Below are 27387 nucleotides of genomic sequence, written 5' to 3'. Positions count from 1 at the left end.
GTTATTTTTTCACTCTGTACCGTTTCTTGTAGCGAGTAGCTCGCAATGCGCAGACTCGCACTTGCTCGCTACTTCCTGCTTCTGTGTTGACATCAGAAAGTACTCGGGAAAGCAACGTCGAGACAAGAAGATGCACATCTAAAGCCTGATCAGTATTCATGTATGCTACACACGCCTTTGTTAACGTTTTAGCTCTTTGCTGTTGATCTGCTGCCCAGTAATGTCCAGCAATCCTTTTTTAATGTGGCTTTATGTGAGCAAACTGTAGAATGAGCAAACGCCTTGTATGTGTTGTTTTTGTAATTGTCCAAGTAAACATGCACGAACAAAACAAGAACTACAGGTTCATAGTTTAACAATAAAGCCAACGTTTTTTTATTCGTTGTCTTCACTTCAACAGGACTCCAAAGAAACTAAAAATGCATCCTACTAGATGAGATACTGAACTGGAGAGCAGTGTGGACATGAATCATCAAAGTCTCAAAGAAGGGGATATTTTGTGCACTTCTTCCGCATTGCCCCCTGGCTGGATCAGAGAAGTGAGGCAGCGGAAAGCAGGCAAAACAGCAGGCAAACTAGATGTCTACTTTACAAGGTGACTCAGTTTTGTTTTTGTGTTTTTTACAATCTTGTCTCTGTTGATGTTACCTGTAAGTTCACCACAGAAGCCCTTAGATCACCATTTAATTGATTTTCCTGTTGTTTAAGTCCCGAAGGGCAAAGGTTCCGGTCCAGAGCATCCCTACGCACTTTCCTCCTGGAAAGTGGAAGTGGTAACTTAGACATAAGCCTCTTTGATTTCACCACATCACAAGCACCCCCTTCCAAAGTAAAGCAGAGGAGAGGAAAGAAAAAGCCTTCAGAGGGACAGCAGGAGGAAACAGAAAATGGAACAGCAATTCTAGAGGCACCTCCAAATAAATCCAAACAAGCCTCTTCCTCCCTTAGAAGTGATACTAAAAGTGGAAAAGTGAAGACAGCAAACGACACAAATCATATTGATGCTGACACTGAACTACAGAAGGCTGCATGTGTATTAGAAGTGAATGTGAATGGAGACAAAACTACTGAAAGTTTAAATGGTTGCTTACAAGCTTTGACCTCAGAAAAAGTGGACAATGTACATCTGCAAAAGAGCCCCCAAAGAGGAGGCCAGCTGAGAGAGAAGTTACTCAGACTGGCTCCTTTAAGTAATCAACTAAACAAATCTATTCTTCAAGAGGACAAGAAAGCAGATTTGCAGCCTTCGGCCCCGATTTTGAATGTTGAACCTGCCGCTGAGAGCGAGAACAAAGGTGATGAAAGCAAAGGTGACAACACTCCTAATTCTGACCTGGAGGCTGGTGGTGACAGTCGTCAAGATGCTGAAGAACATGCGTTGTTACCTGATACCACTGATGGGAGCTGTACACCAGTTCGAGAATCCCAGAATAGTAAGTATGAGCCACACTGACTGACAATTTGTTAAAGTTTTTCATGTTTTTTTGAGCTTATCCAGTGCATTAGTGGTTATTTATGTCTCCCATTATCCTCTATATTTGCAGCTAGAAATTCATAAAAATCAAAGAAACCAAATGCCTTAATTGACACAAAACGTTACAAATAGAAAAAAAAATGCATACATTTAGATCTGATAAAGAGGGGGCGAAGAATAATGGTCCATTGTTAGAGAGTGCATCACATCATTAGTCTAAGGGAGGACAGAATTGATTGAGTAATCTTACTGCATTAATGAAGCCATCATAGGACTCCACCACTTTGTGCTCAGCGAATGTATGATTTTCTTTATTGTGTCATTTTATGAGGTACTTAACTTTGGACCCGACCAAAAGATGTAAAGCAGCTTCACTCTTCTAATATCTATAAATGTTTCCTGTCTGCTTAGAGTCCAAAAGCTTGGAAGGCAAGCGGAAAACAAGTCCTTATTTCAGTGGGAAATCCAGCAGAGATGGTAATGTTTAATGCAGGAAACTGTGGATGCTTTTACATCGGACATGTAGATCAACATTCACGAAATAAATAAAGTGTGTAATTTAAAGAAACGTGCACTGTCCTCATTCAGGACTTAGCCCACCGAGGAGGAAGGCCTTCAAGAAGTGGACACCTCCCCGGTCTCCCTTCAACCTCGTACAGGAAACTCTTTTCCATGATCCCTGGAAGCTGCTGGTAGCCACAGTTTTTCTGAACAAAACCAGTGGTAGGATTCAACACACACATTTAATTATTCAGGATGTTGCATTAAACTTTGCTGAAGCCTGGCATTTATTTAATACAGGTAAAATGGCCATTCCAGTCCTGTGGCAGTTCTTTGAGCGTTATCCATCTGCAGAGGTGACCCGGCAGGCCGACTGGAAGCCCATGTCTGAACTTATGAAGCCACTTGGCCTGTATGAGCTTAGAACCAAAACACTCATCCGCTTCTCAGGTGGATATTCTTGACTGCTAGTGGATTACAGCAGCAACTACCTTTGTGCAGAAGCAATGTCCATTTATTTATATATATTAATGTAATTTTATTGTCCATTTTTGGTAGTCTTTGCATGGTTTTAGTAAGAATATATGAAACAGAAAAAAACCCTCACAACACCTTTTCTCTTGTGTAGATGAGTATCTAACTAAACAGTGGCGTTACCCTATTGAGTTGCACGGTATTGGAAAGTACGGCAACGATTCGTACAGGATCTTCTGTATCAATGAGTGGCGACAGGTGGGTATAATCCCAACTATTTTACTTCAGTTGCTTCCATTGCTCCCTCATTTATTTGCTCTAAATTCAAGTTTAATTTGTTGTTTTTTCGATTCTTGTGTCAAAGGTAAAACCTGATGATCATATGCTAAACAAGTACCATGCTTGGCTGTGGGAGAACCATGAGAAACTGGGAATCTGAAGGACCAGAAACAAGAAAATCACTTCTATCACACAAACTGCAGTTACCCAACAATATAACAATATTAGCATTATGGAGGACTTGAAATTTTAATCGTGAATTTCTTCAATATTATGCAGTATTACGCTGGCTAGCCTTTAAGAACTTTTACTATGTGTTGAATAAAATGTTTTAAGCTGGTTAAAAGTTGAAATGATTCATGAGTGGTTTATTCAGCCTTCTCGCCTCAGGCTTTCTACATAGATGAGATCCAGGGACACCCCCTAAATATAGCTATTGGCACAGTCTAATCTTTCTTTATGAGTGCATTGATGCGTACCACTTAATGCAGCAGCTTTCTTTTGATAGGGTGTAACTTGATTCCCAAGGCAACTGTTGCCACCGCAAAACACTAAACACATACATCGGTACGGCAATATAATCTCTAACTAGCACCACTATAGCAATCCGGTATATTTAAACTTGGATTTGTTTTTTTTGTGTGTTGTTGCATGTTGATTTAATGCTAAGGCAACTACGCCTTTAAGAAGAAAAGTAGAGCTTTGAAAGTTTCATTGGACTCCTCTGGTGTGCCAACAGAAGTGTGAAGTATAAGATGAAACTACGTAAGGAGAGATTTTGTTTTCCATTTGTTGTCCTTTTTTTAAGTATTACTGGTTTTATTTAAAAGTATCTTTTAATTCTTTAATTCTGTTCACTTCTTTATCCTCACAGCAGCCATCTCCATAGCTCCCACGCCAGTCTGTATTCCTCGCGCACCTCCTGTCCGGCAAGCTCGCTGCCTGGTGGATACAACCGTAAAATTTCCCGTAATTTCGGACTCCGCACAGTTTTGGAAAAGCAATCAGGTAAGCAGAGATTTCTTAATTGTGTGGTTTATCATAGAAATAGATTGTTTAAAACAACAACAAGAAAAACCAAACCGATCCATAAATATGCTTCTTAGAGTATTCCCAGATTGAACCCTTTACACCCACCATTTGTTCATAAACGGACTGTCAGTCTGGAGACACCAGATGTTCACCAGCACAACCACCAGAGGACACTGATCATGCAGAGAAAAGAGCATTACAGGTAGGTGCACTAAATCATTTCACTATCACTGAATCACTTGTGCCATTTCCCTCTTTCCTTTGAAGAGCTGACTTCAAAGACAATGACTGAAAGTTGCTGTGTCAGATATCATCAGGTATGGCGAAAACCCTTCTATGGAACCAGCAGTGAGAGAGAAGAGTACAGGTAAAATAGTGGAGGATACCATTGACCTTTTTATATTGAAAAACAACAACAGTTGTTTCTGGCAAAGAAAAGCTGCTCTTTTTTATCTCCGTAGGAAGGAGTTGCGAGAACAGCTGAAGAGACAAATAGAGGAGAAATGTGCAGCAATAAAGCTGCAGCTGGCCAATAAAATAAAGGAAGCGGAGACTCTCCGAGAAGCAGACCGCCTCGATCTGGCCAGTGAACGAGAGCAAAGGATCCAACACAGCAAAGCAATGGCGGTGTACAGAGATGAGAACAAGAGGGTACAGCCCCACACATACATTATATATCCACTATTAATGCTTTTGTGGTTATGGCCCCATCCGGTAGTGCCCTGGAAATGTTTCATCATGCTCTCAGGTTACAAAAATACAGCGAGTGTCTGAGTGTGGGTGGGGGTTTATTTTTTCCTTCTTGTTTCTTTCTCTGCTCGTGAACAGCTAATGGAGCAGAGCTGGAGGGACAGAGCACTAACACGTTCCCAGGAGGCCCTGAATGAAAGAGAGCTGCTGCGCCTCAACCCCATCAACTGGAGTGGAACACTGAAATAGGTCAAACCTCCCCAGGAGGTCAAAACGTCAGACTTAGGCCTCACTGTAGCATGTGTGTCAGGTGGAAAAATGGGATCCCAAATGTACAGTGCAGAATCACTAAAGGAACTAATTTTAAAACATTTTGGATTACATACAGTCGTGTGAAAAAACGGGTACACAGTCTTTCAATTCACAGTTTTTGTATCAGGTCATTAAAAAAACAAAATCTGGTCCTTGGCAAATCTTAAAATTAGGTCAATACAACCTACATATCATACAATGTCATAATTTATTTAAACACAAATTCAGACAAAATACAGAAGCAGTGTTTTAAAAACTTAGTACACCCTTATTACTTCTATAGGAATTCAGAAAGTAAGCAACACTAGGTGAGCTGATCAGTTTCCTCTTACTTTATTGATAACCAGGAAGCTTATCAAAAACAATTTGAAGTCCACCAGTATATGGTGATAAAGAGTATTCAAAAGTTTAAAACACTCAATACCGTCACTAAGCTTTCCAGAAATGGATGTTCCAAGAAATTCACCCCAGGGTCCAACTGCATAACACTGAGGAGAACCTGTCAAAAACAAAAAGGCTCTGCCTGTCTCAGTTCTCATGTTAAATGTTAAAGTTCACAACAGTATAATTAAAAAAAAAAAGACTGAACAGGTATGACTTGTTTGGAAGGGTGGCCACATGAAAAACAAACATCACTGGTACAAACACTTCATACCACCTGTCAAGCACCATGTTGTGCAGCCACAGGCAATTTGCAGTCATTGAATCAAGCGTGAACTCCTCTGTATGTCAAAGTACTCTAAAGTCAAATGTGAAGCCACCTGTTTGACAGCTAAAGTTAAGGTGAGCCATGTGAAAGGATAATGATCCCAAGCGCAGCAGCAAATAAACCAAATGGCTGAAAAAGAGAAGAATTAAGGTGTTGCAGTGGCCCACAGAAAGTCCAGACATTGAGAGCTGTGCATAAATAAATGCCTGCAAACCTCAATAATCTGCAGCAAAGACGTAATGAGTGGCACAAAATTCTTCTGACTGATAGAATCACACAGAAAAGCAGTTAGTTGAAGTTATTGCTGCTGAAGACAGTTTTACAAAGGATTCAATCAAAAAAAGACTTCAGCATTTTTACTTTGTTTTTTGTCTGAGGTTGTAGTTACATGATTTATGGAGCAGATTATTTTGTATCATTACATCCTGTAAGTAAAACCTTAGAATTGAAAGAGCGTGTACTTTCTTATTAACATCACTACACAATAACAATGAGAACCTTTCAAATAAAAACACATTAACTAATGCCAAGAGTTTATCTCAATGATGAACTACTCCCGATTTCCCTGTCATTTATAATATGATGCAAGCATGGAACTCTGACAAAGATCAAATAAATAAATAAACAAAAACAACAAACAGTGCCAGACTTTTTATTGTAATGCAAACATCGCTAATGAATTTTGACTCTGGACAACATTCCACACTCGGAAAATCATCAAGCATAACTTAAAATAAAAATAAATAGATAATTGGACGGATAAAAAGTGACGCTCTATTGAGTGGCAATCCAACATGATTCTAATGTATCTCCCAGAACTACAATTTAACTCTTAAAAATATATGCTGATAGCACACACACACAAGTATAAAGGAAATATTAATAAAATATGACAACATAAATATAACTTCAAAATAAAGGCAACACAAAACGCTTGTATGTAGAATAGAGCTGGGTCCTGTTCCAGGAGGTTTAGAAAACTGAGTTTAAAAATGAACTCCGAGTTGTTTATCTCTGAAATAGGCAACTTTGAAGTTTACCGCAAGTTCATTTAACTCTGATGACAATAACCACAAGTTAAACGCACACATGAGTAGAAAAAGAAAGTAACCGTCAGTTACACTCTGATAATGCAATATTCCTATTCATGTGGATCTACACAGCATTTTTATCCGTTGTTTTCAAGTGTTACCTTTTGAGAAAGTGCCTAACTGGTTCTGCAGGGCATGCGCTGGCATGTACCCAGTGATGGCGTGCCCTTCACTGGGTACATGATCAAATGATAGAAGGTACCACAAAGAAAATCAAGCAGCAGTATAATTTGTTGTTTCTTTGCTAGATTTATTTTTCAGTTTTGCACAGAGTAAAAATACGGTGAAAAGTGAGACAGTATGTGTGTGTCATAACTGTCAGATATTACATTAAAAAAAAAAAAAAAAAAAAAATGGTATCCCAATCTATGGATATGTCCAAACTGAAACTGAGAAACTCTTCCCAGACAGCTAAAATAACCGTGAAATAAAACTGAAACAAATAAGCTTAACTTGTTCCTTGTTGTATTTACTTAGTTGCAACTATATTTAGCTTGTTTATGCTTAATGATGACTCTGTAAAAAGGCACAATTTACTGTCTCTTACACTAAATCAGAAAATGTTAGACTATTCAGCATTGCTGATGGATCCACTTCTGGTCACTACTGCTATCTGGGTACACGCAGCGAGACTGGTTTGGGCCATTTTCAGTGGAAAATATGTTCAGGTTCAGACACCAAACTTTAGAAACTGTCTTTCAAAACGATGACAAAATTTCATGACCGAACAACAATATGTGGAGCAAGTCGCTTTAAAATATGTTTAATTGCATTTTAGTGCCCTTTAAAGTCCTTGCAGCCTCATTTTCACTTGATTACAACATGACAAATGTGATCATTAACCAGCATCATGTGTCTAAAGCTTTATACAGATTAAAATGATTTAAACAATAAACACCCATTGTTTTAGGAACATTCAGTGGAGTTCAGACAGGTTGACAGCTACAGATTTTATTCTGACGTCTGCAGGATAATTTGCTTGGCTCTGACCTTTAACAGTGGCCTTTTGAATGAGGAAATGAAAAGTAGTTAACTCTATTTCTAGAACTGAAAAAACGTTTCTCGGGGTTAACAAACTCAGCACTGTTGGCTTAACCTGCTTCCTGTAACAGGATCCTGGTACTTAAATAAGTAATGTTGGTGACCCAGCAGCTATTAAAAAGTTATCTTCCATGCCAAGTAGGACAAATAAATACATAGGGTGCTGTATCTTTCATTTCCAATCCTATTTATCATGCATTATTATTACAAAGAATTATTCTGGGACAAAGAGGTAAAAAGTTATTCTGTGAACATAAATAAATGGCTGTTATTAATGTAAATATCCCAGAGTTTTATGAGTGCTTCACTGGGGGAATTTGGGAAATTGTGATATCTCCATCCTACCCAATGTCCCACAGCGGTAAGTTCAAGTGCATTAGTAACCTGACACACTCACAACTCATGTGCCATTCAAACTATGGGAGGGAGGGAGAGCTGAAATGGGGAAAACGCAGATGGACTTCATGAATAGAGTAGATGAAAAAAAAAAATCTTTTCAAGAGAGACAAAGACCAGACATCATATCCAAATGCATAAGATTTTCACAATCAGTAGTGGTCTTTATGTCACCCTTGTTCCCAACACAGCTGAGGTAGGGAAGTAAGTTCAGTTCCTTTCCATCAGTGCAGTGATGCTTCGTTACTCCTCTTAAAGCTTCATGGCTTCATGTTCTTTAAGTTCTCCCTTCTTCCCGTGTTATGCAACTCATACACATAAATTAACCCACGCCCTTTAAATTAATTCCCCAGTCACAAGTAAATCCCTGAAAATCTAGCATTGCAAAGCTAGTTTCTTGCCTCAAACTGATTCCTATTTACCCAAATTGACCCGTCTTTTTATTCAAGCTACGGTCCAATGCAGTCTAGCGTCCCTTCAGAAATCCGTCCAGCATGTAGTCTCCCTTCTCAGTCAGCCAGTATCCAGCCATAGCAGCCACACCTCCAATGAAAATAGCTGTGAAGACCATGTCACCCTTGGCAGCAAGGGTGGCTAGGGCACAGATTACCACTCCAAAGAACATCTGTTGCAGTACAAGGACCTCATCATCTGTCATATCGTCAAAGAGTCCCTTCTCTGGGCCAGCTGAAGAGGTAAAAGGAAAAGAAACCAAGAGGTCTGAAAAGCTGTACGCTGCATGTGTGTGTTTGCATATTCCTTATGGCTTTTTCTTACCAGGAGGTTTATTTTCAACACAGATGCTGTCTCTTCTGATAAAGCCATTAGCACAGTCACAGTGGAAGGAGCCCTCCTCATTTATACAGGCCTCATTGAGTCCCGGGCATGCTATGGCACGTTCACTACATTCATCTATATCTGTAAGAGGACACAAAGAAAACAAGTTTAAACACATCAGGAAAAGAGAAAAGGAAACTGATGTTGAGATTCAGTAGCCAGTTTGTGTATACATACCAAGACACTTCGCTCCCTTCAATCTGTAGCCACGCGCACATTTTTTACAGCGGGCAGGACCACTACCCATGCAGCCCACACATGCCTGGTCACATCCTACAAAACGCCAGAAATGCAGTGGTCAGCATTACATATTGCTATAATAAACATTTTTTCACCAGGAATTCCACTGCACATTTATTAAGTCATTTTACTGTAAAAGTAATGAGGCTTTGTTACCATACTTGATAAATATCTTCGCCCTTTTTTCAGTTTTTTCTTACTACTTAAAATAACTTGTAGTCAACAAGTGAGGTTAGATCAAATAAATTAAAATTACTATATTACAATTGTAACCTCTTTGGGAATCCCACAAATTCCTCTGTGGAAGAAAAACTCTGTCCTACACCACCTAAAGAGAAACAACAACTAACCAGTAATTGGACTAAACTGTTTTGCATTTCATATTCAAATTAAGATGCGTTTGCAAGGTGTAGTCACCAGCCACGATGTCAGGTACACCCGTTTAACTGCTTATTAACACAAATCTCTACCAATTACATGGCAGCGACTCATTTCAAGCATGCAAACAAGTTCAACCAAAGCATCAGAATGGATATGAAAGGTGATTTAAGTGACTTGGGCATGGATATTGACGCCAGCCTGGCTATGAGTACTTTACTGATCTACTAGCATCTTCCTACACAACCATGTTTACAAAGAATGGTCCAAGAGAAGAGAAAATATGAGTGACAGTTCTCTGGATGAAAATGTCTTGCTGATGCCAAAAGTCAGAAGACAATGGCTGGAATACTTTGAGCTGAAAGGAAGCTAACAAGTCACTCAAATACCCACTAATTCCAACCATCTCTGAACTCACAACACATCAGACCTTGAACTAGATGGGCTACAGCAGCAAAAGACCACACCTGGTGCCACTGCTGTCAGCTGAGAATGAAAATCCAGACTGCAATTTACACAGCCTCTCCAAAGTTGATCAACATAAGATTAGAAAAAGGCTGCCTGGTCTGATGAGACTCAATTTTTGCTGTGACATTTGAATGCAAGGACTAGATTTGGCATAAACAGCACGAAAACATGGATCTATGCTGCCTTGTACCACTGGCTCAGGCCGCTGGTGATGTAATGGCAAGGGGAATATTTTCATGGATCACTTTGGGCCTGTGCATCGAGCATCGTTTCAATAGGATAAAGCACGATGTTACAAACACGTCAGTGAGTTAGCGGTACTCAAATAGCCTCCACAGGCATCAACCCAAAAGAACAACTATGGAATGTGGTGGAATGTGAGATTCCCATCAGTCATTTTAATCTGACAAATCTACAGCAACTGCATGATGCTAGCGTGAGAATATGGACCAAAATATCTGATGAACATTTCAATGGAACTTGTTGACTTTTTGACATGAAAAATTAAGGCAGTTTTGAAGGCAAAAGGGGGTCCAACTCATTAAGAGCAAAGTATAACTATCAAGTGGCCAATGAGTGCATGTCTTTATGCAGTTTGATTTAAACATTCCTTGAACTGTGAGAAGTAGCATACAATAACACCACTCACATTTTGTGATGAGACTTACTGAAACTGTATTATCACATATGCTCCAGATGTAACTAAAAACCTGCCTCTTATTACAGCAGCACCACAAAATATGCACGATTTAATAAGTTCCAGGAAAATGAAAATAGTAACTAGAGAAAAGAGCATACCTCTGCATTCATATGATCCATCTGTGTTGTGACAGTAGGTGTTAGAAGGGCAACGAGCCAGCTCTGTACCGCATTCATCGATGTCTAGGAGACATACAAGCCATGTCAAACAACAGAAAGTTGGCACCGAATCACTGAATTGCTATTGAGTGACCTCTAAAGCCACAAACTCACCAACACATTTGTTGTCATGAAGGATCCAGCCGGGTTTGCAGTCCAGACATTTGTAGTCCTGCGGCCCTGAGCATTTCTTGCATGAGTGGTAGCAGGCTACAAAGGATGAAAGACACAGTCACAGGGTGAGGGTCAAGTTTAGATGACCCCAGGCAGGATTTAACAGCGTGGAAACCATTATCTGAATCTGTGGCACCTGCACAGGCTGCTATGCTGTTATTGGAGCTTTTCTCTCTGTAGTAACCATCAGCACAGCTTTGGCAAAGATGGCCTGAGTACCCGGGATCACAGACACACTCTCCATCTCCCAGGCGAGTACCCTCCCCTTCACAGCGGCCCAGACCTCCACATGTGCCACCGGGTCCAGATGGACACTCTGTATGGGATAAGCAGGATATCAGTGCTACACTTTAAACCTACAATTAACATGATTCTGATTATCATCACTGAGTTCCATGCGTTTTTAATATTTTTTGGACCGACTAGGTTGTCAGTGTTGACATAAGGCAGCTTGTGTTTAAAGCCACACCTTGGCAGTCAGGTCCAAAGTGTCCAGGTGGACAGCAGAGTCTCAGCTCCTCTATACACAGCCACTCAAACAGGTCTGGTGCTTCCTGCTGTCTGTAGGATGTACAGATCACATCAGTTAGGAAGTTAAGACAGGGGCATGATATAAAAAAAATAAATAAATAAATTTAAAAAAAATCAGCATAACCTAATTACACAGGAGAAACTGACGGTGCCACCTACACACTCTACAGACAACTTATTCTTTTAAATTACATTTCAAAATGTGCGTCAGAAGACCTTTTCCTGCTGATCTAATTCATCTCAATTTAACACAGGTTCATGCATGAAAGCAGCTTTTTTTACCTGTGGAACCACCATGTCTCCACTTGGTCCTCTATCTGCTCCAGCAGTCGATTACATTCAAAATCTGTTTTCTCACAAGCAGATTCTACTATCTCTAGTAGGCGAGTTTCACTGGAACACAAGTTTGGACAGAGACAGCAACATAGTCATGAAGTAAGAACACCCTACCCCTTAAATATGATTTAACCCCACCTTTTCCGGTAGAAAACTTTTGGCAAATATATATATTACACAATAGGGCTGGGCCATATTATACCGTTCACGGTAATACCGGTATAATGTTAGGCAACGATAGGAAAATGAAATATCGCGATAGAATGGGAGTAAAACGCGCATGCGCAGTGCCTTTGTTTTCATACGCACATGGCCGATTGTTGAGTGAAACAGATGAACCAGAATTGGTTTGTAAAAATGGTGCAACTTCCGTGATGTGGAACTGGTTTGGTGTTTGTCCGTCAGATACACGACAAAGCACATTTTTTTGCAGAACATGCAAGCGGCCGTTGTTATTGTCATATTTGTCGGACTAAGATGCTCTTAAATCTGGGAGTAATCTGGGTCCTAAACTCCGTATGCTTCAGGTCAAACAACACTGCAGCATCACATAGTTAAAAACTGTCTAAATTCTTTCATCTTTAATAAAACGATCAGCATTGCTGCTTTACCAGGTGTAACTATGAAGTTTAACTTCCAGGCATCCATGAAAACTAAAGTTATTACATTTAACGGAGTTAGACGTTAGCAGGAAGCTAGCGGAAGTTAGCTCGCTAGTTTCGCTAAGTTACCTAAGCATGATATAGCATGTTCTGACTGAGAGATTTCTGAAAAAAATCAAACGTACAGTTCTGCTATCACTTCCAACATAAATGAAGACAGGAAACTAAACAGCAGTGACGTTTGTAGGGTTACTGAAGTTGGGCTAGCTGGTATATAATGATGTGCTACGTGATCGCTAGCGACACAGCTATGTTAGCATAACATAAACAGTGAAGCTGGAGGACGAACACTAACACTTTTCCACTTATAAAAGTTAACGTGAAGGTTCTTCATGGTTAGAGACAAATGCAATCGCATGGCAGGATGTTGTAAACGGACCAAACTTCAGTCAGGAGAACAACTGAGATAATCCATCCACAATATGAGGTTAGTCATTAATAGACTGCAACAACATGGGAATAGAGCAGCTGCCAGAGAATTCAACATTAATAAATCAATGGTACAGAAGTGGAGGAAGCAAGAAGAATGAGTTTAATAAAGTTTGATTTATCTGACTGCTTTGTTTCGCTTAATGTGCCTTATAATCCCGTGCACCTTATGGTCCGAAAAATACATACTGCACACTGCAGTTTAATGTTGCAAAGCACCTCTTTTTAACTTCAGTGGATATTATACATGGTTATGCTCAGGATATGTCAGCCCATTTCTACTGGAAATGCCTTTTGGTTAAACTTTCAGCAAGGAATTTGCATTTGCACTGTTACATTTTTATAAAGCTTTAATGTACATAAAAACCAGCTTCTTGTTTAAGTGAAAATAAATGGAAGGTTGTCTTTTTGCGCTAGTAATGTTGTGGAGTTGAATTTTGTCTCGCATCAATTATATCGTCGGTTATATCGTTATCGCAAATTTTCAAATATATATCGTGATAAATATTTTTGGCCATATCGCCCTGCTCTATTACACAAACTATCATACAAATATGCAGAGGACAGGATGTCTAGTAATATAAGTTATTATGTGAATTTAATTTAGCAAAAAGACGGAACTAGTCGTATTAGACATTGTGAATATATGAGCAGGTATTTGCTAAGTACTCCAACAAAAATTTAGTCTTACCTGGTTGCATATTTAGCCAGCTTCTCCTCCTCCCAGGCAGTGTTTCCTCCCCCAAAGTTCTTATTGGCTGTTCTCTCCAAGCCCTAGAAAGAGTAAAAGTTAGGGTCCTAAAAACATTCTTTTTAAGGTTTGCTCAAAGAAGACAAGCAAGCATTGACAGTTTCTTTGGATACAAGGACTACCTTAATGAAACTCTCAGTGAGTTTTTTGCAGGTTTGGCACGGTGCTGTCTGGACTCTCACCACAGAGAGCTCTGAGAGAAGCACCAGAGCAGGCAGGAACGGCCAGGCCCACCACATGATCCTATAGACAGCATGCATACAAACAAACGCACAAACAATTAATGTTTAAAAAAAAACAATCTTTTTTTTTTTTTTTTTACAAGTTTTGTTTAAACATCATAGTAAGTGTCATCAAATGCACCTACACTTCCAGAAAAAACTGTGTTTCTAGAGATCTGATCACAACTATGTGGTGGACAATACAAAAGAAACTGTAATACGAACCCATAGCTGTGCAAAACGCACTAAAATTCTTCTTCTTGCTTCCTTTATGAATCAGCATGTCTTCTTCTTTCTTCACTATATCCATGAACCTCCTCTGAGCTCTTCCTCTTTTCATTCTGCCTGGCAACTCCATATTCACCATCCTTTGCCTAATATATCCACTATCCACCTGCATATGACCAAATCATCAGTTTGCCTCTCTAACTTTGTCTTCAAACAGCTCAACCTGCGCTGACCCTCTGATTTAATTTCAAATCTTGTGCATTCTGGTCACTCTTGATGAATATCTTAACATCTTCAACCTCCAGCTCTGGCTTCTGTTTTATTTATTTTTTATTAGGGCTACCATCTGCAAACCTTATGTCACAGGAAGTCTCATTGCCATCTTGTAAACCTTCTCTTTCACTTTTATGGTTATCCTTATTTCACAAGTTACCCCTGACTCCACCCTGCCTGCACTGTCCTCTTCGTCGCTCTTGCATACTGTGTACTTACTTTGGATGGTTGAGCAGTATTGACGAGTTGACAGGTATTTGTCTTTCATTCCTCTTCTCTCCAGATCATACCTTCACCTCTTCCAATTCTCTTCCACCTGCTTGCAACTACTGCTACAAATCACACTGCCGTATGCAAAATTAGTCCACGAAGACTCCTGTCTGACCTAAGCTGTCACTCTGTTTATCAGCACTACAAACAAGAAGGTTTTTTACAGCTGATCTCTGATATAATCACACTGCCACCTTGAACCCATCTTTCACTCCAGCTATGCACCTCATCGCTACCTGACTGCTTTACATGTTTTCCCCATGCTCCCCACACAGTACGTTTGTGATGGTTGACTTTTGAAGATTGTAGTGAGTGATTCAATGCCATATTATTATGATATTACTTAAATAGCACTAGCACGGCTACATTGCAGTCATATTGTGCAAACCTCCAAGCACCTTCACCACACTAGTGTAGCTAAAATAAAATATTGTAAGACTCTTTTTCTGATCTACAAATAGCTGCATAAGTGCTGACTAAAACCAGAAGGAAAGAACTAGCATGCTTATACTAAAGCCAAGGGTGCCTGGAAGCTTAGTTTTGATTTACATTTTTATTTGTTAACATGACAGTAACAGGTTATGCACTGGAAAATGTCTCAGAAATTATATTGGTTTATGAAACAGGAAAGCCTCTCAGGTTGTTTGCTTCTCATTATTGCGCCACAAAGCAGAAATAAAACAAGTTGATGCTGCTTTCATCAGGTATGATTCAAGAAGCTGGAGTAGCCTTTCCACAAGATGTTAAAGAAGTTGGAAATACTCCTGTCCTTTATTTTATAATTCATTTATGTTATCATTTATGACTCATTTTCTAATATGCATAAATATTAACTGTACATTTGAGATTTTACCGAGTGTAATAAGTATGTGCGTGTGCGTGGTGGGATTAATCCTCTCCATTTTTTTAATTGACTTTAAACTGTCCAAAGTACCCATCTTTATTTTTTTTTTTCGAATGTATCTCAGCCTTCACTTCCTAGGTTTTTGATATAAAAATCGGGTTTCATTAAATGCAGTCCAAATTAGATCTGTGAACAGTATGAATTTTTGTTAGACTTGTTAAAAGCTAGTCTTTAAAACAAGCAGCTTTAGCCTTCCTTAGCTTCATCGTTAGCCTGGTTAGCTCAGCATCAGCACCACCAATTAGCCGACTAGCAGCTGGCTAAGGTCAGTAGTTAGCTGCTAACTTAAGCTAACGCTGTGTCTATCATAGTCTGCTTATCTGTCCGGTGTGTCTTTGAAGATTGTTGATATCGGTTACCATATCCTCCTTAGGCTATTTAGCGTTAAATATGGACTAACTAAGCCGCATTAAGGCAGCCAATTTGAAATTAGCTTCAGGCTTTATTGATGATCCAGGTCTTACCTTGCTGAAAAGCCACCACCTCCGTTGCTGCTGTCGCTGTGCCACTGATGATGATGATGATTGTCGGATTCCCCGGTGATTCAGGTTCATAAAAATGCAGGCAGAGCTTCACATTTTGGACATCCACTTCACGTTGAACGCTTCAGTCGTGTCATTTTAGCAGTTGTTTGCTAGCTAATGCTGTTAGTGCTCACAACGCAACAGAGGAGCTTTAGTACCGTAGTGCTGGGCTGCAGTGAGATGAATGAATGAGTGAACAGCTTCCAGTCGCTTCTCTGTTTTCCATAAGGAGGAACCACCCAAACCTTCTGGGATTTAAACAATCAACCAATCATTCAGCATCCAGCTTTACATAAGTCAGTGCTGCATCGTCCAAGTATGAAACAGTATGTAAACATTTAAGACTAACTCTTTAAATGTTTCATTCTGATCATATTCTGTGCCGTCATGCTATGGTTCAGGTCCATTTTGACCCGACCATGAATTCCCTCATAATAAATTTCTAAAACTCATTTTCAAGTACAGATCGAATTATAGTGTTTAAATAGTAATCGGTTCAATTCAATTTATATTGCGCCAAATCACAACAGCAGTCACACTGAGGCGCTTCTTATTGGGCTTTATAATACAGAGAAACCCCCCCAAAATTTAACAACCCTCTTAACATGAAGTAACTAACTATGTGCATATTAGTATTGTACAGCACTTTATATAGCACTTTAAAAACACACCTGGTAGACCAAAGTGCTATATAAATAAATAAATGATAAATGTTGATGATGATAATCTCAAACAGAGCCAGGCTCAGGGGAGGGCAGCCAGAAGTGGTTGTGGGTGAACGGGAGCAGGACAGGATAAAAGACAAACCATGGAAGAGAGCCAGAGATAATGCATTCATGCAGAGTGGTGTATAAACACATGAGTGAGTAAAAGAGGTAAGTGAAAAAGAAACACTCAGCACATCATGACCCGGAGCCTAGGCCTATTGCAGGTAAGATTCAGTGTCACTTGATCCAGCCTTAACTATATGCTTTATCAAAATGGAAAGTTTTGAGCCTAACCTTAAAGGTGGAGAGGGTGTCATAAAGATCCTCATAACTAGCATTTATATTTATCAATAAATATTAAATAAATGCAGATCGGCTCTACCTTGTTTCTTTTGAGCTTGGTTTCAATCTCTGTTAGTTTAATCATATCTTTTAAAAAGATATATTATATTTTGCTATTGTTAAATTATTTTCTTACAGTGTGATTATTTGTGCTTGCAGATGCAAAGTGCACAGGCACAAATACCCAGTTAGGCACATAATGCATTCACATTTATCTACTCCTTGAGTGGTCTTACTGACACTTAAAACACTTTATCTACCTCTCATGCAATTAACCTACAATGTATGCCTCTGGACTGTGGAAGAAAGCCCACTCCAGACACTGTGGAGGTGGTGTGAAAGGCCTCAGCTAGGATTTGAACCAGGAAACCTGCTGTGACCACTCTATCACCATGCCGGGCTTGACTCTTAACTGCATAATTAAAGCTTAGATGCATTTAGGCCCCCTAACTGATGATGATAATAATAACAACATGTTAAAAAAATAACCCATTATTTAATAAAAACTGTTGTTGTAATGTGTTTTTTTTTTTATTCTTAAAGCTTTCACAGATATGCATGTTAAACAAATGTCAACGAGCTTATTCTGCAAATGCAAGGAAGCTTATTCTTTTGATGCCACAAAGACATACCAACATTAGCTTTTTATTTAAGACAACAAGAAAAAACGAAAACAGTATAAAACAAAATGAACATGCCAAGACAAACTGGTTAAATATATTTACATATATAAAGTCAGAAACACAACATTATGGTTTCTTTTTTCTTCATTACTTTCAGCGCATTGATACGCAGTTATACAGAACTGGTATTGGGGGGTGGGGGGGGGTGGGGGGGGTAAATCCTCATTAGCAGCTATCGGAAATGTTAAAACAAAGGTAGAGAAACAGAGTTCACTCACTTTTTTCCCGTCTGCTCTGCCAGTTATTACTCACCGTGCTCAATAAAGACATGTAATAGCATGTATAAGTTGATGATGATGAACACATTTTATGAATAATCAATGCAGAAATTCCAGTTGTTCTTAACAGTCTGCAAAATTGCCAAAATACATGCATGTCAATCTCCAAAAATGGGACAGGTGCTGCAGATTTTTTTCATGAACTTCACAAACTTTTACTTGCAGTAGTAGTACAAGTGTGTAGTTGTGTCATAGAAACAGAAGTGTGTGCACACAGTGAGTTTTTCTCCACACTTTACTCTCATTTTGTAGCCCTCCTGAGCCATGCTACTTTTCAAAAATAGTCATCACAGACCTTTGGATCTGCTGTCACCTTTTTCTTTGGAAGTGGTGATATTTTATTGTTTTCCTAGAGCAGGGCTGATTTTTTTAATGCCTCCTTTTCAACAGGCTAGGATTCCAGAGTTTTTCCTGAAATAAAGAAGCTGAAGTAGCAAAGGTAATGATGAGCAACCGTTCAGATTGTGTCATTACTGTTTGCTCATCCCAAAACTGAACCATAGCTGTCCTGTCGCATTGTCAGGCCCACTCCATTTCACTGCCCTGCAGGTCCGTGTCAGGGCTGGATGGGGGTGTGATAAGACTGGGCTGCAATGGCACAGTTTCCCCAGAGTCTTCCCCTCCTACGGCAACACAACTCTGATGCACTCCCACAAGGCGTAATACATTTGACCCTGTTGTGAATGCTGACAGTCTCTGGGCTAGAGCCCGTGATGCCATCCTGAGCCCCCCTGCTCTTTTCCGTCTGGCTGATGCAGTAGCTACTTGACGAGCTCCAGCCAGTTCAGTCAGGAAACCCAGGCTCTGGGATGGAAGGCTGTAGACATGCAGGCCTCGGAAAAGTTCTGGCAGCGGTCGGAAACTACCTGGGGGCTCAGGTGGGAGGGATTCAAATTGCACCAGCATAAACCGTTCGCCAGCGCGGCCCTGTAAGTAGTCTGCTAGAACACAGCTCAGTGAAGCACTGAAAACATCTGCACAGCGAGAAGACCCAGGGTAATCTCTTCCTGCCTCTTCTTCTTTCACATGTCTTTTCCTCTCTGAGCGCTGAGCTCCCCATTCTTCAGCCTTTGTCCAGGAGGCCTGGGTTAGGACTAGCACCACTTTGCCCCCTTGCCTTTGTAGCTGATCAAGTTGTGAGTGGAGCCACGGCACAGGTCCCAGCATGCTGAGCTCAGCATGGCTCCACAGGTCTAGAGACACACTAAAGCCCAGTGATTGGAGAGATGAGCCCAAATGACACAACAGCTCTGGCAGGCAAGGGTTATCATCAGGTGGGTACAGCAACACAACATGAACACCGCCCACAGCCCCTGAAATAGCAGATGTCAATGGCTACAATCAGTATTTGATCAAAGAAATCTACAGAGAATTATCACTCAAATCAAGATTATGGCATAAAAGTCAAGTAAGCTTGGAAACAAAAACAAGGAATGTGGAAATACTGGTGGCCCAGTGTGAAATTAACATCAGGCTTTCTCCTACCTTTAACGTCTTCGTCTTTCAGCCACTTCCAAACATAGCCTGTATGGAAAACAAAGATACCTTCAAGATATTTTCTAAGAACACTTATTCAATTATTCTGTTTTTCAGTGACACTCGAACAGGAAACTGACCTTGTAGAATCCCTTGTATTAAATACGCTCCCAGTATTGCTAAACACACGAGTAGTAATCCAATGATGAGCACCACGCTCCATCGCAATCGAGATGCTGTAAAAATGTGAAAATATGAAACTTTAATAAAGAAATGGAATGTTCTATTTTTTTTAAAAGGTCACTATGTAGTTGGTTATTTGTTACATAGTAATGAAAGAAAGTGGGATTTTTTAGATGTTGCTTGAAAAAAATAAATTATTCCATTAATCTAATAGACAGCAATGCAGTCTTACTGGCAAACGGACACTGGGGCTCTAAGAGTGATTTTGTCCCGTTAATCTTCATCTAAAAAAATAAAGGCAGACGTTTATGTTAGCACAGTCTGTATAGTGATAAATGCATTCACAGTTTCATGAATAATTTTATGTTTGATCACCTGAACACATAGCAGAGGGTGAGATGGCACATTGAACTCTCCGGTTTGCTGAAGGGTTCAAAGAAAAGTCATAGTCAATCACAGCCAATAAAGAGCGATAAAGAAAAAAGAGAAGATTCATCACCGATCCTTTTGACTTCAGTGAACCATCATAACAGAACAAAATGCAGCATGTCATTCAAATCAACAAATGCAACTGACAGAGGCTCTTCACGCATCACCTGACTTGCATTTTTCTTTTCTGTTGTTTGCTTGCAGCCAGTTGAAAAAACTTTTGTAAAAGCTTTGTTCCCACACATTGGGGCACTGGATGATGCGCAGACATTAAATATTTCAAGGATTAAAAGAAACAAAACAAAAATAGAAAGTTTGCATTCTCAAGACATTTATAAAACCTCTGTTACAAATTGTTTTTCATCTAGTTCTGATATTGTAAGATCACCGCTCATGAATGTGATCTCTTTTATGTGATCATGATAAAAGAAAGCGTCATGGCTTCACGTTCCCCATGGTTCTGCTTTTTAAGCATGTCTAAATTTCTGGTGTGTTTAAATCAACCTTCTGGTAATTTATTGGCTAATCCAGTCATTTTAAACATTCTAGTTTAAAACTGTATTTTTAGAGTTGAATTAACCCCCCCCCCCCCCCCCCCAAACTGAATTAAGCCTTAAAACTTCATGTTGAGACTTCAAATTCTAGTACAACTGAATATCTATTTAAATGTTGGACACATTCTTTCTTTTCTTTGTTTTTTCTTGAGGTGAATCAAGCTTGGAACTGTTTCGCCATTCTTCTGTAGGTATCTGTTTGTCTGAGTTATGTAAAAGGCAGAGGATGGTTTGAACTGAGTGACTCATGACAGAGATATTTCAAGGCAAACAAGGCAGCTCTGTATGAAGTTAAGCCCAAAATGAGGAAGATGGTCAGAAATAAGACTCCAGTTATTAAAATAATCTTAACTGACTGTTTGCTGTCTGCTTTATCTCTGGTTTGTTACATTTGGAAGAAGGGGAAAAAAAATCCTATTTGCTTCTTTGTTTCTGCGTTTTTCTGACTATAAGGTTTAAAGTTTATTTTTGGTGCTAACAATGCATTGTTTTTCTGGAGACACAGTGAAAAGAACATATTGACTCATAGCAGTCATTTCCAAAATTATAACAGTGGCTCATGAAAACTACATTACATCACACTCAGGATTTTTGCTGTTTTTACCAAGTATCTGTTGCTTCGTTCATCCCATTTAGCTTGTAGTCTCTGTCTGGAACCCATCACCTCTTCACACTGGCCTCCCACCTGGCCTTTCTTGCACAGCCACACCTCTGCTTCCAGTATACACGGCGCACTTACATTCCAGATCAGCCCTATGCCACCATCCCTCAGCTGAGACTCCACCAAAGTTGCAGACACACTGTGCTGCATATTTTCGAGTGCACCTAAAAAAAACCAACAACAAAAAAACCCAACAACAACAACATGCAATTCTCCATGTCTGAAAATTAATGTCCCATGCAAATGTCTTCTGAAGTTGATGTCAGGCAACACCATTTACCTTCATTGTTTTTGAAAGGGCAGATTTGTGTTCTTAATGATCCCTTCCACCATGCCTGTAAATAATTTTATATTTATTATATTATATATATTTATGTATTTTCCAATAGCTTAGCTGTCACTTAATATTTTGGCTTACCTGGAAGCACAGGCATGGTGCAACAAAGTCTGATGGTATGACCACCTCATCCTTCTCTTTGGGCTGCCAAAGATGAAAACAAAGTTAAACAAACAAATAAACATGCATGATGCTGATTTTGCATTACCAGAACAAAATATTGACCCACCCATTCACGCTGTTCTGCAGGAATTTTATCCCAAACCATCTGCCATGTGATTGCATCTCCTTGTCTGACATCAGCTTTTACAAGTTGCAGTTTGACATTCCTCCCCTGATCTTTCACACAGAGTCTGGGACCTTAGTTTCAATAGTCATAAATTAGAACTTGGCTGGATCAACTCACTCAATGGTGTAAAATCGTTTTTACCAGGCCTGCATTTTACTCCTGGGTTTTGAAAGTGTCTTACCACATTCCTTTATAGTTCCGTTAGGCTCCTCATCACAAACTGAAAAACAGAGGGTGTAGTAAATGTTGGGTAACACTGCTCTACAATTCATCATATTTTTGCTCCCATTAACTTAAACTCACCATTTTTTAAAGAGGGAAGTGTCATATTTTGACTCTTTGAGTCTACACTGACCATAACAGGACTGCCGAACTGCACTTTTTCTCTCAACAGCAGCTGGAAGTGCAGGAAATATGTAGTAAACTTTAAAACATTTAATTGTATATAGTAAAGCTCTTAGATTGAGTTTATGAGAATGCAGAGAGTCTATCCATAATGGAGAAAGCATTCATATCTGTTACTTAGGCAGAAACATAAAAATAGAACAGTTTAAAACAACATCCTTAATTGAATATTCAACTCAAGTGAAGCGCAAAGTACAAATGAGGTGTGATCCCCCCCCCCAAAAAAATAGTGCACTTGTTAAGCAACAAAATATCTCTAATTAATGGTTGATAGTCTGAGCTCCAAAAGAGCAACATGGGCCCGCCCTCTTGTGGGTGGCTGTAGCTCAGGTGGCAGAGCAGGTCAGCCACTAATCAGAAGGTCGGTGGTTCGATTCCTGGCTGCATGCCAAATATCCTTGGGCAAGATACTAACCCCGTGTTTGCCTACTGGTGGTGGTCAGAGGGCCCGGTGGCGCCTGTGTCCGGCAGCCTCGCCTCTGTCAGTGCGCCCCAGGGCAGCTGTGGCTACAATGTAGCTTGCTATCGCCAGTGTGTGAATGGGTGGATGACTGAATGTAGTGTAAAGCGCTTTGGGGTCCTATGGACTAGAAAAGCGCTATACAAATGCAGGCCATTTGTGGGCTCCAGGAGGTGTGGGGTTGTGCCGTGTCTGGGGGTTTGTGTTTTTTAATTTGTGTGCGAGTTCTGGTTTCTGTCTGCTATGTTTGCTTGCATTATGATTTTATTACTCTTACTTTAGTTTATTGTACAGGTTTGAATTTACTTTGCTTTTAGTACTTGTTGGTTTAATTCTAGTTACTGTTTGTATTTCATAAGTTTGCTGCACCCTTCAGTGCCTCATTTGTCACTGTTTAAATTAGTTGCTGTCATGTCTTGTTACCCTCCGTGTTTAACTGATTACCTCATATGTCTATAAATACCCCTAGCCTTCTGTTTAATCTTTGTATTAATATCCTCTTCATGCTTGTTTCCAGTTATTTATTTAACAAGCAACTTCCTTATAGAATTTTGCAACAACCTAAAAAAAAAAAAAAAAAAGTGTGACGTGTTACTTATTCCCTGTTATTTGAGGCGCAATTCCAATCTATGCTTACTTGTGCTACTATCTGGACTGGAACCGAAGAAGGAAAACCTAAACTCAGACGTTTGAAACATGAAAAATTGACACTATTTTGCCATGTTTGATAGTTAAGAGTTTGTTGTTTGAATGATTATGACATTTTAAATGTCTCTTTCATGTAGTGAAACAAAACAAATATAGTCTCCAACCCCACAGATTACTTAATTAATCCCGAATAAAAACAAATCAGACAATAAATAATACCTTCACTCTTTCCTAATGTTACCTTATATGTCGACTTGCCAACAGTGGTGTTGCTTTGTTTAAAATAGAGTATCTTCCAACAGTCTAACGTTCCCGGGACACTAAAATGCACTTTCACAAAATCTGTAATATAGAGAAAAATGTCATGGAAAAATATGTTACATTTTTTGTGCTCGAAGCACGTGATTCTAACTGCTAACAAACTCAAACTTTGTTCTGCTGTTTGACACACACACCTTCTTTTTCGCCGTCATCACCCGACTCCTCAGAAACATCCGTCACGATACCCATTTCGTCAGCTTGGATCATCATCATGTCAGCAACATTAAATACAACATTAGTTCATGACATGTGACAGGTTAACAAGCTCGACAGCTATGATAAGAATGCAGGAAAACATTTTAACATTAAGAGCGTTGCCATCAAATATGATGCTTGACATCATTATGAAATGTGCGTCCCAGTAGTCTCTCAAAATGATTTATGGCAAAGCTACCTTGTAGAGTGATGGTGACTTGAAGGCAAAGACTGCAGTTCTGTTTGTTTGAACAGCAGAGAACACTTTCGAGCTGCAACTGTGTAACGTCAACTTTACTGTATGGATCAGGGAAGTCATCAGAAAACGGAGCTGTGAAAACAAGAGCGTTTCTGCTTTAGACAAAAAGGTTTATTTGGGATTGAGATTGAGATGATAACAGTGAGAGTGGATGTGCAAGTACTGATCATGCTGCTACCTTGATCCACATGGCAGTCAGTCAAACCCTGAAGAAAGAATAAAATGTGAACGAGAGTTGAATGAATCACATCTAAAAGGTACCACTGATGTCAACAATTGTAAGTAAAATGTCTGGTAAATAGAGACATATCCTGCATATTTTTTAAAAACTAAGTTAAACGCTTTCAATTTATCACACAACTGTAGTGAGCAGCTTCAGATATTTGAAAGCCTGATTCCAAATATTTTTATAATAACATTTCGGTTATTTAAAAAAAAAACTTTATGCATTTATATTTCCTTTGTTCTGTCTATTTTTTATTGTTATTACTTTTCTCTTGCAGTAGTAGTAGAGTAATTCTTCTACAATATCTTGCTTCCCCTTGTTTTGGCTGCTCCCTTTAGGGGTCACCGCAGCAAATCCTCTGCCTCCATCTGACCCTATCCCCAGCGCCATCATCCTCTTTTCTGAATATTCAGCATCCTTTGCCCACTTTATCAACTCTCTCTGCTCTTCACATGTGCAAACCAACTCAACTTTGCCTCTCCAAAGTACTGTACCTGAGTTCCTCCTTTGATGTATTATTTTCTAATTTTGTCCATCCTGTTCACTACCAATGGAAATCTTCAGCTCTACCACCACCTCAATTTCTTGTCTTTTTTTAAAACATTATATTGGAGCTTTTTGCCTTTATTACAGTGATGAGTAGACAGAAAAGCAGAGAGAGAGTGGGGGGGATGATAGCCTCGGGTTGAAGCTAAATGCAGGCTGCTGTATTTTGCTTCCTGCCTCATGGTCACCTGCTCACTCTGGGAGCTACACTGACATCTGGCATCAGAGCCACAGACGACAGGAGGTCTCACTACCAAATTAATAACCTTCCCTTTCACTCTTGCTACCATCCTGTACTATCCGCTACTACCACAAATCACCCTGACACTTATCTCCACTCACTCCAACCTGCCTGCACTCTCCTTCACTTCTCTGTTGCTTTGGATGGTTGAACCCGGGTATTAAAACCACCTACACCTGTCTACTTCTCATTCACACACATGTATTCTTTCTTGCTTCTACTAACTTTCATTCCTCTTCTCTCCAGTGCAAACCTTCTCCTATCCAGCTTCCCCTTCTTTTTGCTCCCTACTCTCACTCATCTGTGAGCATCATAGTCCATGGAGACTCCTGTGTGATCTCATTTATAAGCATGTCCATCACCATCGCAAACAACAAGGGGTTCAGATCCCATAACGGATGAAATCCCACCACCAGCTTGAACCTATCTGTCACTCTCCATCACGGTTTCTCTCCTGATATGTGTCTTGCACCACTCTGTTATTTTTGCGCACACCTATAGAATTAAAGAGGATCCATACTCATCCTGCCATCACTATATTAACTCTTATCTGATGCTACTGCAATGACTTATTTGCTTTCATTCCTGCGTGCACATTTATGTTTATTCAATGTTGGATTTAAAGGCTTATGTTTCGTTGTATTCTTCTATGTATGCTCCGTGTTTTTGCTTTGAATGCTTTTATCTCTGTTCTTTGACAAATCAGCAACGCCTATGAAAATGTCATGTCGATGTCAATGATGTTCACTGCCGCTTAAAGTCATGGAATAAAGACAGTTAAGATTTATGTAAGTAATGTTACATACTGCATCATGTGCATAAATACTGCCATTTCTGACACAATAGTTTCAGGGAAGTCAAGCTACCTTCCACGGAATTGGAGTGGCGGAGTAAGGTGCCAGACTCAGGTAGATGAGTAAATAAGTAATGAACATCTGACTCAGGACAGGGTGTCTCTTATCCTAATTTTCCAAGAAGACGACGTTTGCACAGTAAATTTTGTTCCCTTTGCACCTACATTTTTTTTTAAATAGATAGCAATAACAAAATTTGGTAACACACTTTTATAGTTAGATCACTTAAATCATTAACCGCCCATAACTTGCGTTGTTTTTATTTTATTAGACAGATTTATGTCTGACCTGATAATGACGCTATAGTAGACATAATACAAGCGCTACAAGCTTAAAACTGAGCAGTCATAAATACTCTCGCCCCATAGAGAAGAGTCACTCTTTAACCGCTTGATTCCAAAAGAAACATTTCTCAGTTCCCAGGATTCCCACTTACCTTGCTGCAGGTGAACTCAGGTGTGTCTTGGTCAAAAATCTCCAGCGCGCCTGCCGACACGAACAGCCAGAAACACAGCGATAACAGCAGGGAGACCACGTGTGGCACCCACCGGCGTGTGAGACCCATATTTTTGGAGTGCGCCTAGCACAAGCCCTTTCACTCCGACGCACGTCTCCTGCTCCACGGCTACGCTCCCCTCCTCACGGGACACATAAAAATCAGAGCTTCTTAGACTTAAAGCACCGAGCTCGGCAGGACGAGAAAATCGCGATCATGTCTAGCTCGACAGTAGCGACGCGTCGTGAGGCTCCTGGGATTTTGCTTCACCGCCCTTCCTGATAACTGAATAATCTGGAGTTGGGCGTGTAGCTGCGCCACCTGCGCAGGTTTGATGGGAGGAGGGGGCAAAGCTGTCAGCTGCAACGTGAGTTTCTGCATCATTCAGCAACATAAACATAAAGCGACACGCACACCAAATTGTAAAAACAAACCTGCTTGGCAACATGACTCACACTGATTGTTGTGAAGAGAGAAAGTCAAAAAGTAACAAGAAGCTGATCAGAACAAAAGTCTGTTTAGTTTTCATTATCTTAAACGGTCACAACAACCACGTGTTTGCCAACATTTTTATGGTCTATTTTTTATGTTCTTTGAGAGTTTTTTTTGCAACAGATTGAAAACAGTCGTAATGAGTCAGCGGGAAGAGTTTCATTATGTTGCTCAGTTAAACTTTGCCATCATCGTGACAATAATGATGTAGATGGATCCTTT

General features: G+C 39.8%; 4 protein-coding genes and 1 long non-coding RNA gene across 8 annotated transcripts; 3 read left to right on the top strand and 2 right to left on the bottom strand.

The window, feature by feature from the left end:
• The first annotated feature begins 95 nt into the window (after positions 1–95).
• Positions 96–3064, top strand: mbd4 (methyl-CpG binding domain protein 4). The gene is made up of 8 exons (XM_085443857.1): positions 96–160; positions 401–595; positions 709–1433; positions 1886–1951; positions 2063–2197; positions 2276–2425; positions 2604–2707; positions 2814–3064. Exons 2-8 carry the CDS (start codon positions 465–467, stop codon positions 2886–2888), a joined length of 1386 nt encoding a protein of 461 aa, XP_085299983.1. The 5' UTR covers positions 96–160; positions 401–464; the 3' UTR covers positions 2889–3064.
• Positions 3065–3227: 163 nt separating this feature from the next.
• On the top strand, positions 3228–6090 carry LOC146684755 (uncharacterized). Of its 2 annotated transcripts, XM_085443864.1 has the most exons (6): positions 3228–3493; positions 3603–3736; positions 3835–3962; positions 4068–4127; positions 4222–4411; positions 4589–6090. In XM_085443864.1, exons 1-6 carry the CDS (start codon positions 3484–3486, stop codon positions 4697–4699), a joined length of 633 nt encoding a protein of 210 aa, XP_085299990.1. In that variant the 5' UTR covers positions 3228–3483; the 3' UTR covers positions 4700–6090. The 2 variants fall into 2 exon arrangements, with proteins under 2 accessions (XP_085299990.1, XP_085299989.1); XM_085443863.1 differs by lacking the exon at positions 4589–6090 and having other exon boundaries at positions 4222–4569.
• Positions 6091–6628: 538 nt separating this feature from the next.
• LOC146684754 (uncharacterized) lies at positions 6629–6916 on the top strand. The gene is made up of 2 exons (XR_014917150.1): positions 6629–6709; positions 6761–6916. It is a non-coding gene; the product is annotated as an uncharacterized LOC146684754 (long non-coding RNA).
• On the bottom strand, positions 6908–16472 carry creld1b (CRELD disulfide isomerase 1b). Of its 3 annotated transcripts, XM_085443861.1 has the most exons (12): positions 16024–16472; positions 14110–14278; positions 13786–13906; positions 13604–13686; positions 11768–11878; positions 11424–11515; positions 11091–11270; positions 10895–10990; positions 10721–10804; positions 9014–9109; positions 8777–8917; positions 6908–8686 (listed from the first exon to the last, which is right to left on the bottom strand). In XM_085443861.1, exons 3-12 carry the CDS (start codon positions 13900–13902, stop codon positions 8466–8468), a joined length of 1221 nt encoding a protein of 406 aa, XP_085299987.1. In that variant the 5' UTR covers positions 13903–13906; positions 14110–14278; positions 16024–16472; the 3' UTR covers positions 6908–8465. The 3 variants fall into 3 exon arrangements, with proteins under 3 accessions (XP_085299987.1, XP_085299985.1, XP_085299986.1); XM_085443859.1 differs by lacking the exon at positions 14110–14278 and having other exon boundaries at positions 16024–16471; XM_085443860.1 differs by lacking the exon at positions 16024–16472 and having other exon boundaries at positions 14110–16009.
• A 1289-nt stretch (positions 16473–17761) lies between these two features.
• Positions 17762–26939, bottom strand: LOC146684752 (interleukin-17 receptor C). The gene is made up of 16 exons (XM_085443317.1): positions 26614–26939; positions 24489–24516; positions 24251–24382; positions 23991–24053; positions 23777–23877; positions 22326–22419; positions 22204–22242; positions 21963–22093; positions 21815–21877; positions 21677–21731; positions 21340–21560; positions 20128–20175; positions 19985–20036; positions 19710–19805; positions 19579–19617; positions 17762–19406 (listed from the first exon to the last, which is right to left on the bottom strand). The coding sequence occupies exons 1-16, from the start codon at positions 26740–26742 to the stop codon at positions 18613–18615; spliced, it is 2085 nt and encodes a 694-aa protein (XP_085299443.1). The 5' UTR covers positions 26743–26939; the 3' UTR covers positions 17762–18612.
• Positions 26940–27387: the final 448 nt, after the last annotated feature.

This window comes from Copadichromis virginalis, linkage group LG20 (assembly GCF_057382275.1).
Source record: "Copadichromis virginalis isolate Kocher_CV1m ecotype Utaka linkage group LG20, C_Virginalis_male_GT1.1, whole genome shotgun sequence".
Taxonomy (NCBI): Eukaryota; Metazoa; Chordata; class Actinopteri; order Cichliformes; family Cichlidae; genus Copadichromis; species Copadichromis virginalis.
The sequence above is the reverse complement of the archived record's forward strand: the minus strand, read 5'-3'. Positions and strand labels throughout refer to the sequence as shown.

Excerpts from the sequence above, each read along its gene's own strand:
- LOC146684752 (XM_085443317.1), bottom strand. The coding sequence starts at position 26,742 with ATGGGTCTCACACGCCGGTGGGTGCCACACGTGGTCTCCCTGCTGTTA. Across the intron at positions 24,517-26,613 it reads CTGAGTTCACCTGCAGCAAG|GGTTTGACTGACTGCCATGT; the intron begins GTAAGTGGGAAT and ends TTCTTTCTTCAG. Across the intron at positions 24,383-24,488 it reads TGACTGCCATGTGGATCAAG|CTCCGTTTTCTGATGACTTC; the intron begins GTAGCAGCATGA and ends TTGTTTTCACAG.
- creld1b (XM_085443861.1), bottom strand. The coding sequence starts at position 13,902 with ATGTGGTGGGCCTGGCCGTTCCTGCCTGCTCTGGTGCTTCTCTCAGAG. Across the intron at positions 11,879-13,603 it reads CTGGCTAAATATGCAACCAG|TGAAACTCGCCTACTAGAGA; the intron begins GTAAGACTAAAT and ends CTTGTGTTCCAG. Across the intron at positions 8,687-8,776 it reads TGTTGAAAATAAACCTCCTG|CTGGCCCAGAGAAGGGACTC; the intron begins GTAAGAAAAAGC and ends TTACCTCTTCAG.
- mbd4 (XM_085443857.1), top strand. The coding sequence starts at position 465 with ATGAATCATCAAAGTCTCAAAGAAGGGGATATTTTGTGCACTTCTTCC. Across the intron at positions 1,952-2,062 it reads TGGGAAATCCAGCAGAGATG|GACTTAGCCCACCGAGGAGG; the intron begins GTAATGTTTAAT and ends GTCCTCATTCAG. Across the intron at positions 2,426-2,603 it reads AACACTCATCCGCTTCTCAG|ATGAGTATCTAACTAAACAG; the intron begins GTGGATATTCTT and ends TCTCTTGTGTAG.
- LOC146684755 (XM_085443863.1), top strand. Across the intron at positions 3,963-4,067 it reads CAGAGAAAAGAGCATTACAG|ATATCATCAGGTATGGCGAA; the intron begins GTAGGTGCACTA and ends TTGCTGTGTCAG. Across the intron at positions 4,128-4,221 it reads AGTGAGAGAGAAGAGTACAG|GAAGGAGTTGCGAGAACAGC; the intron begins GTAAAATAGTGG and ends TTATCTCCGTAG.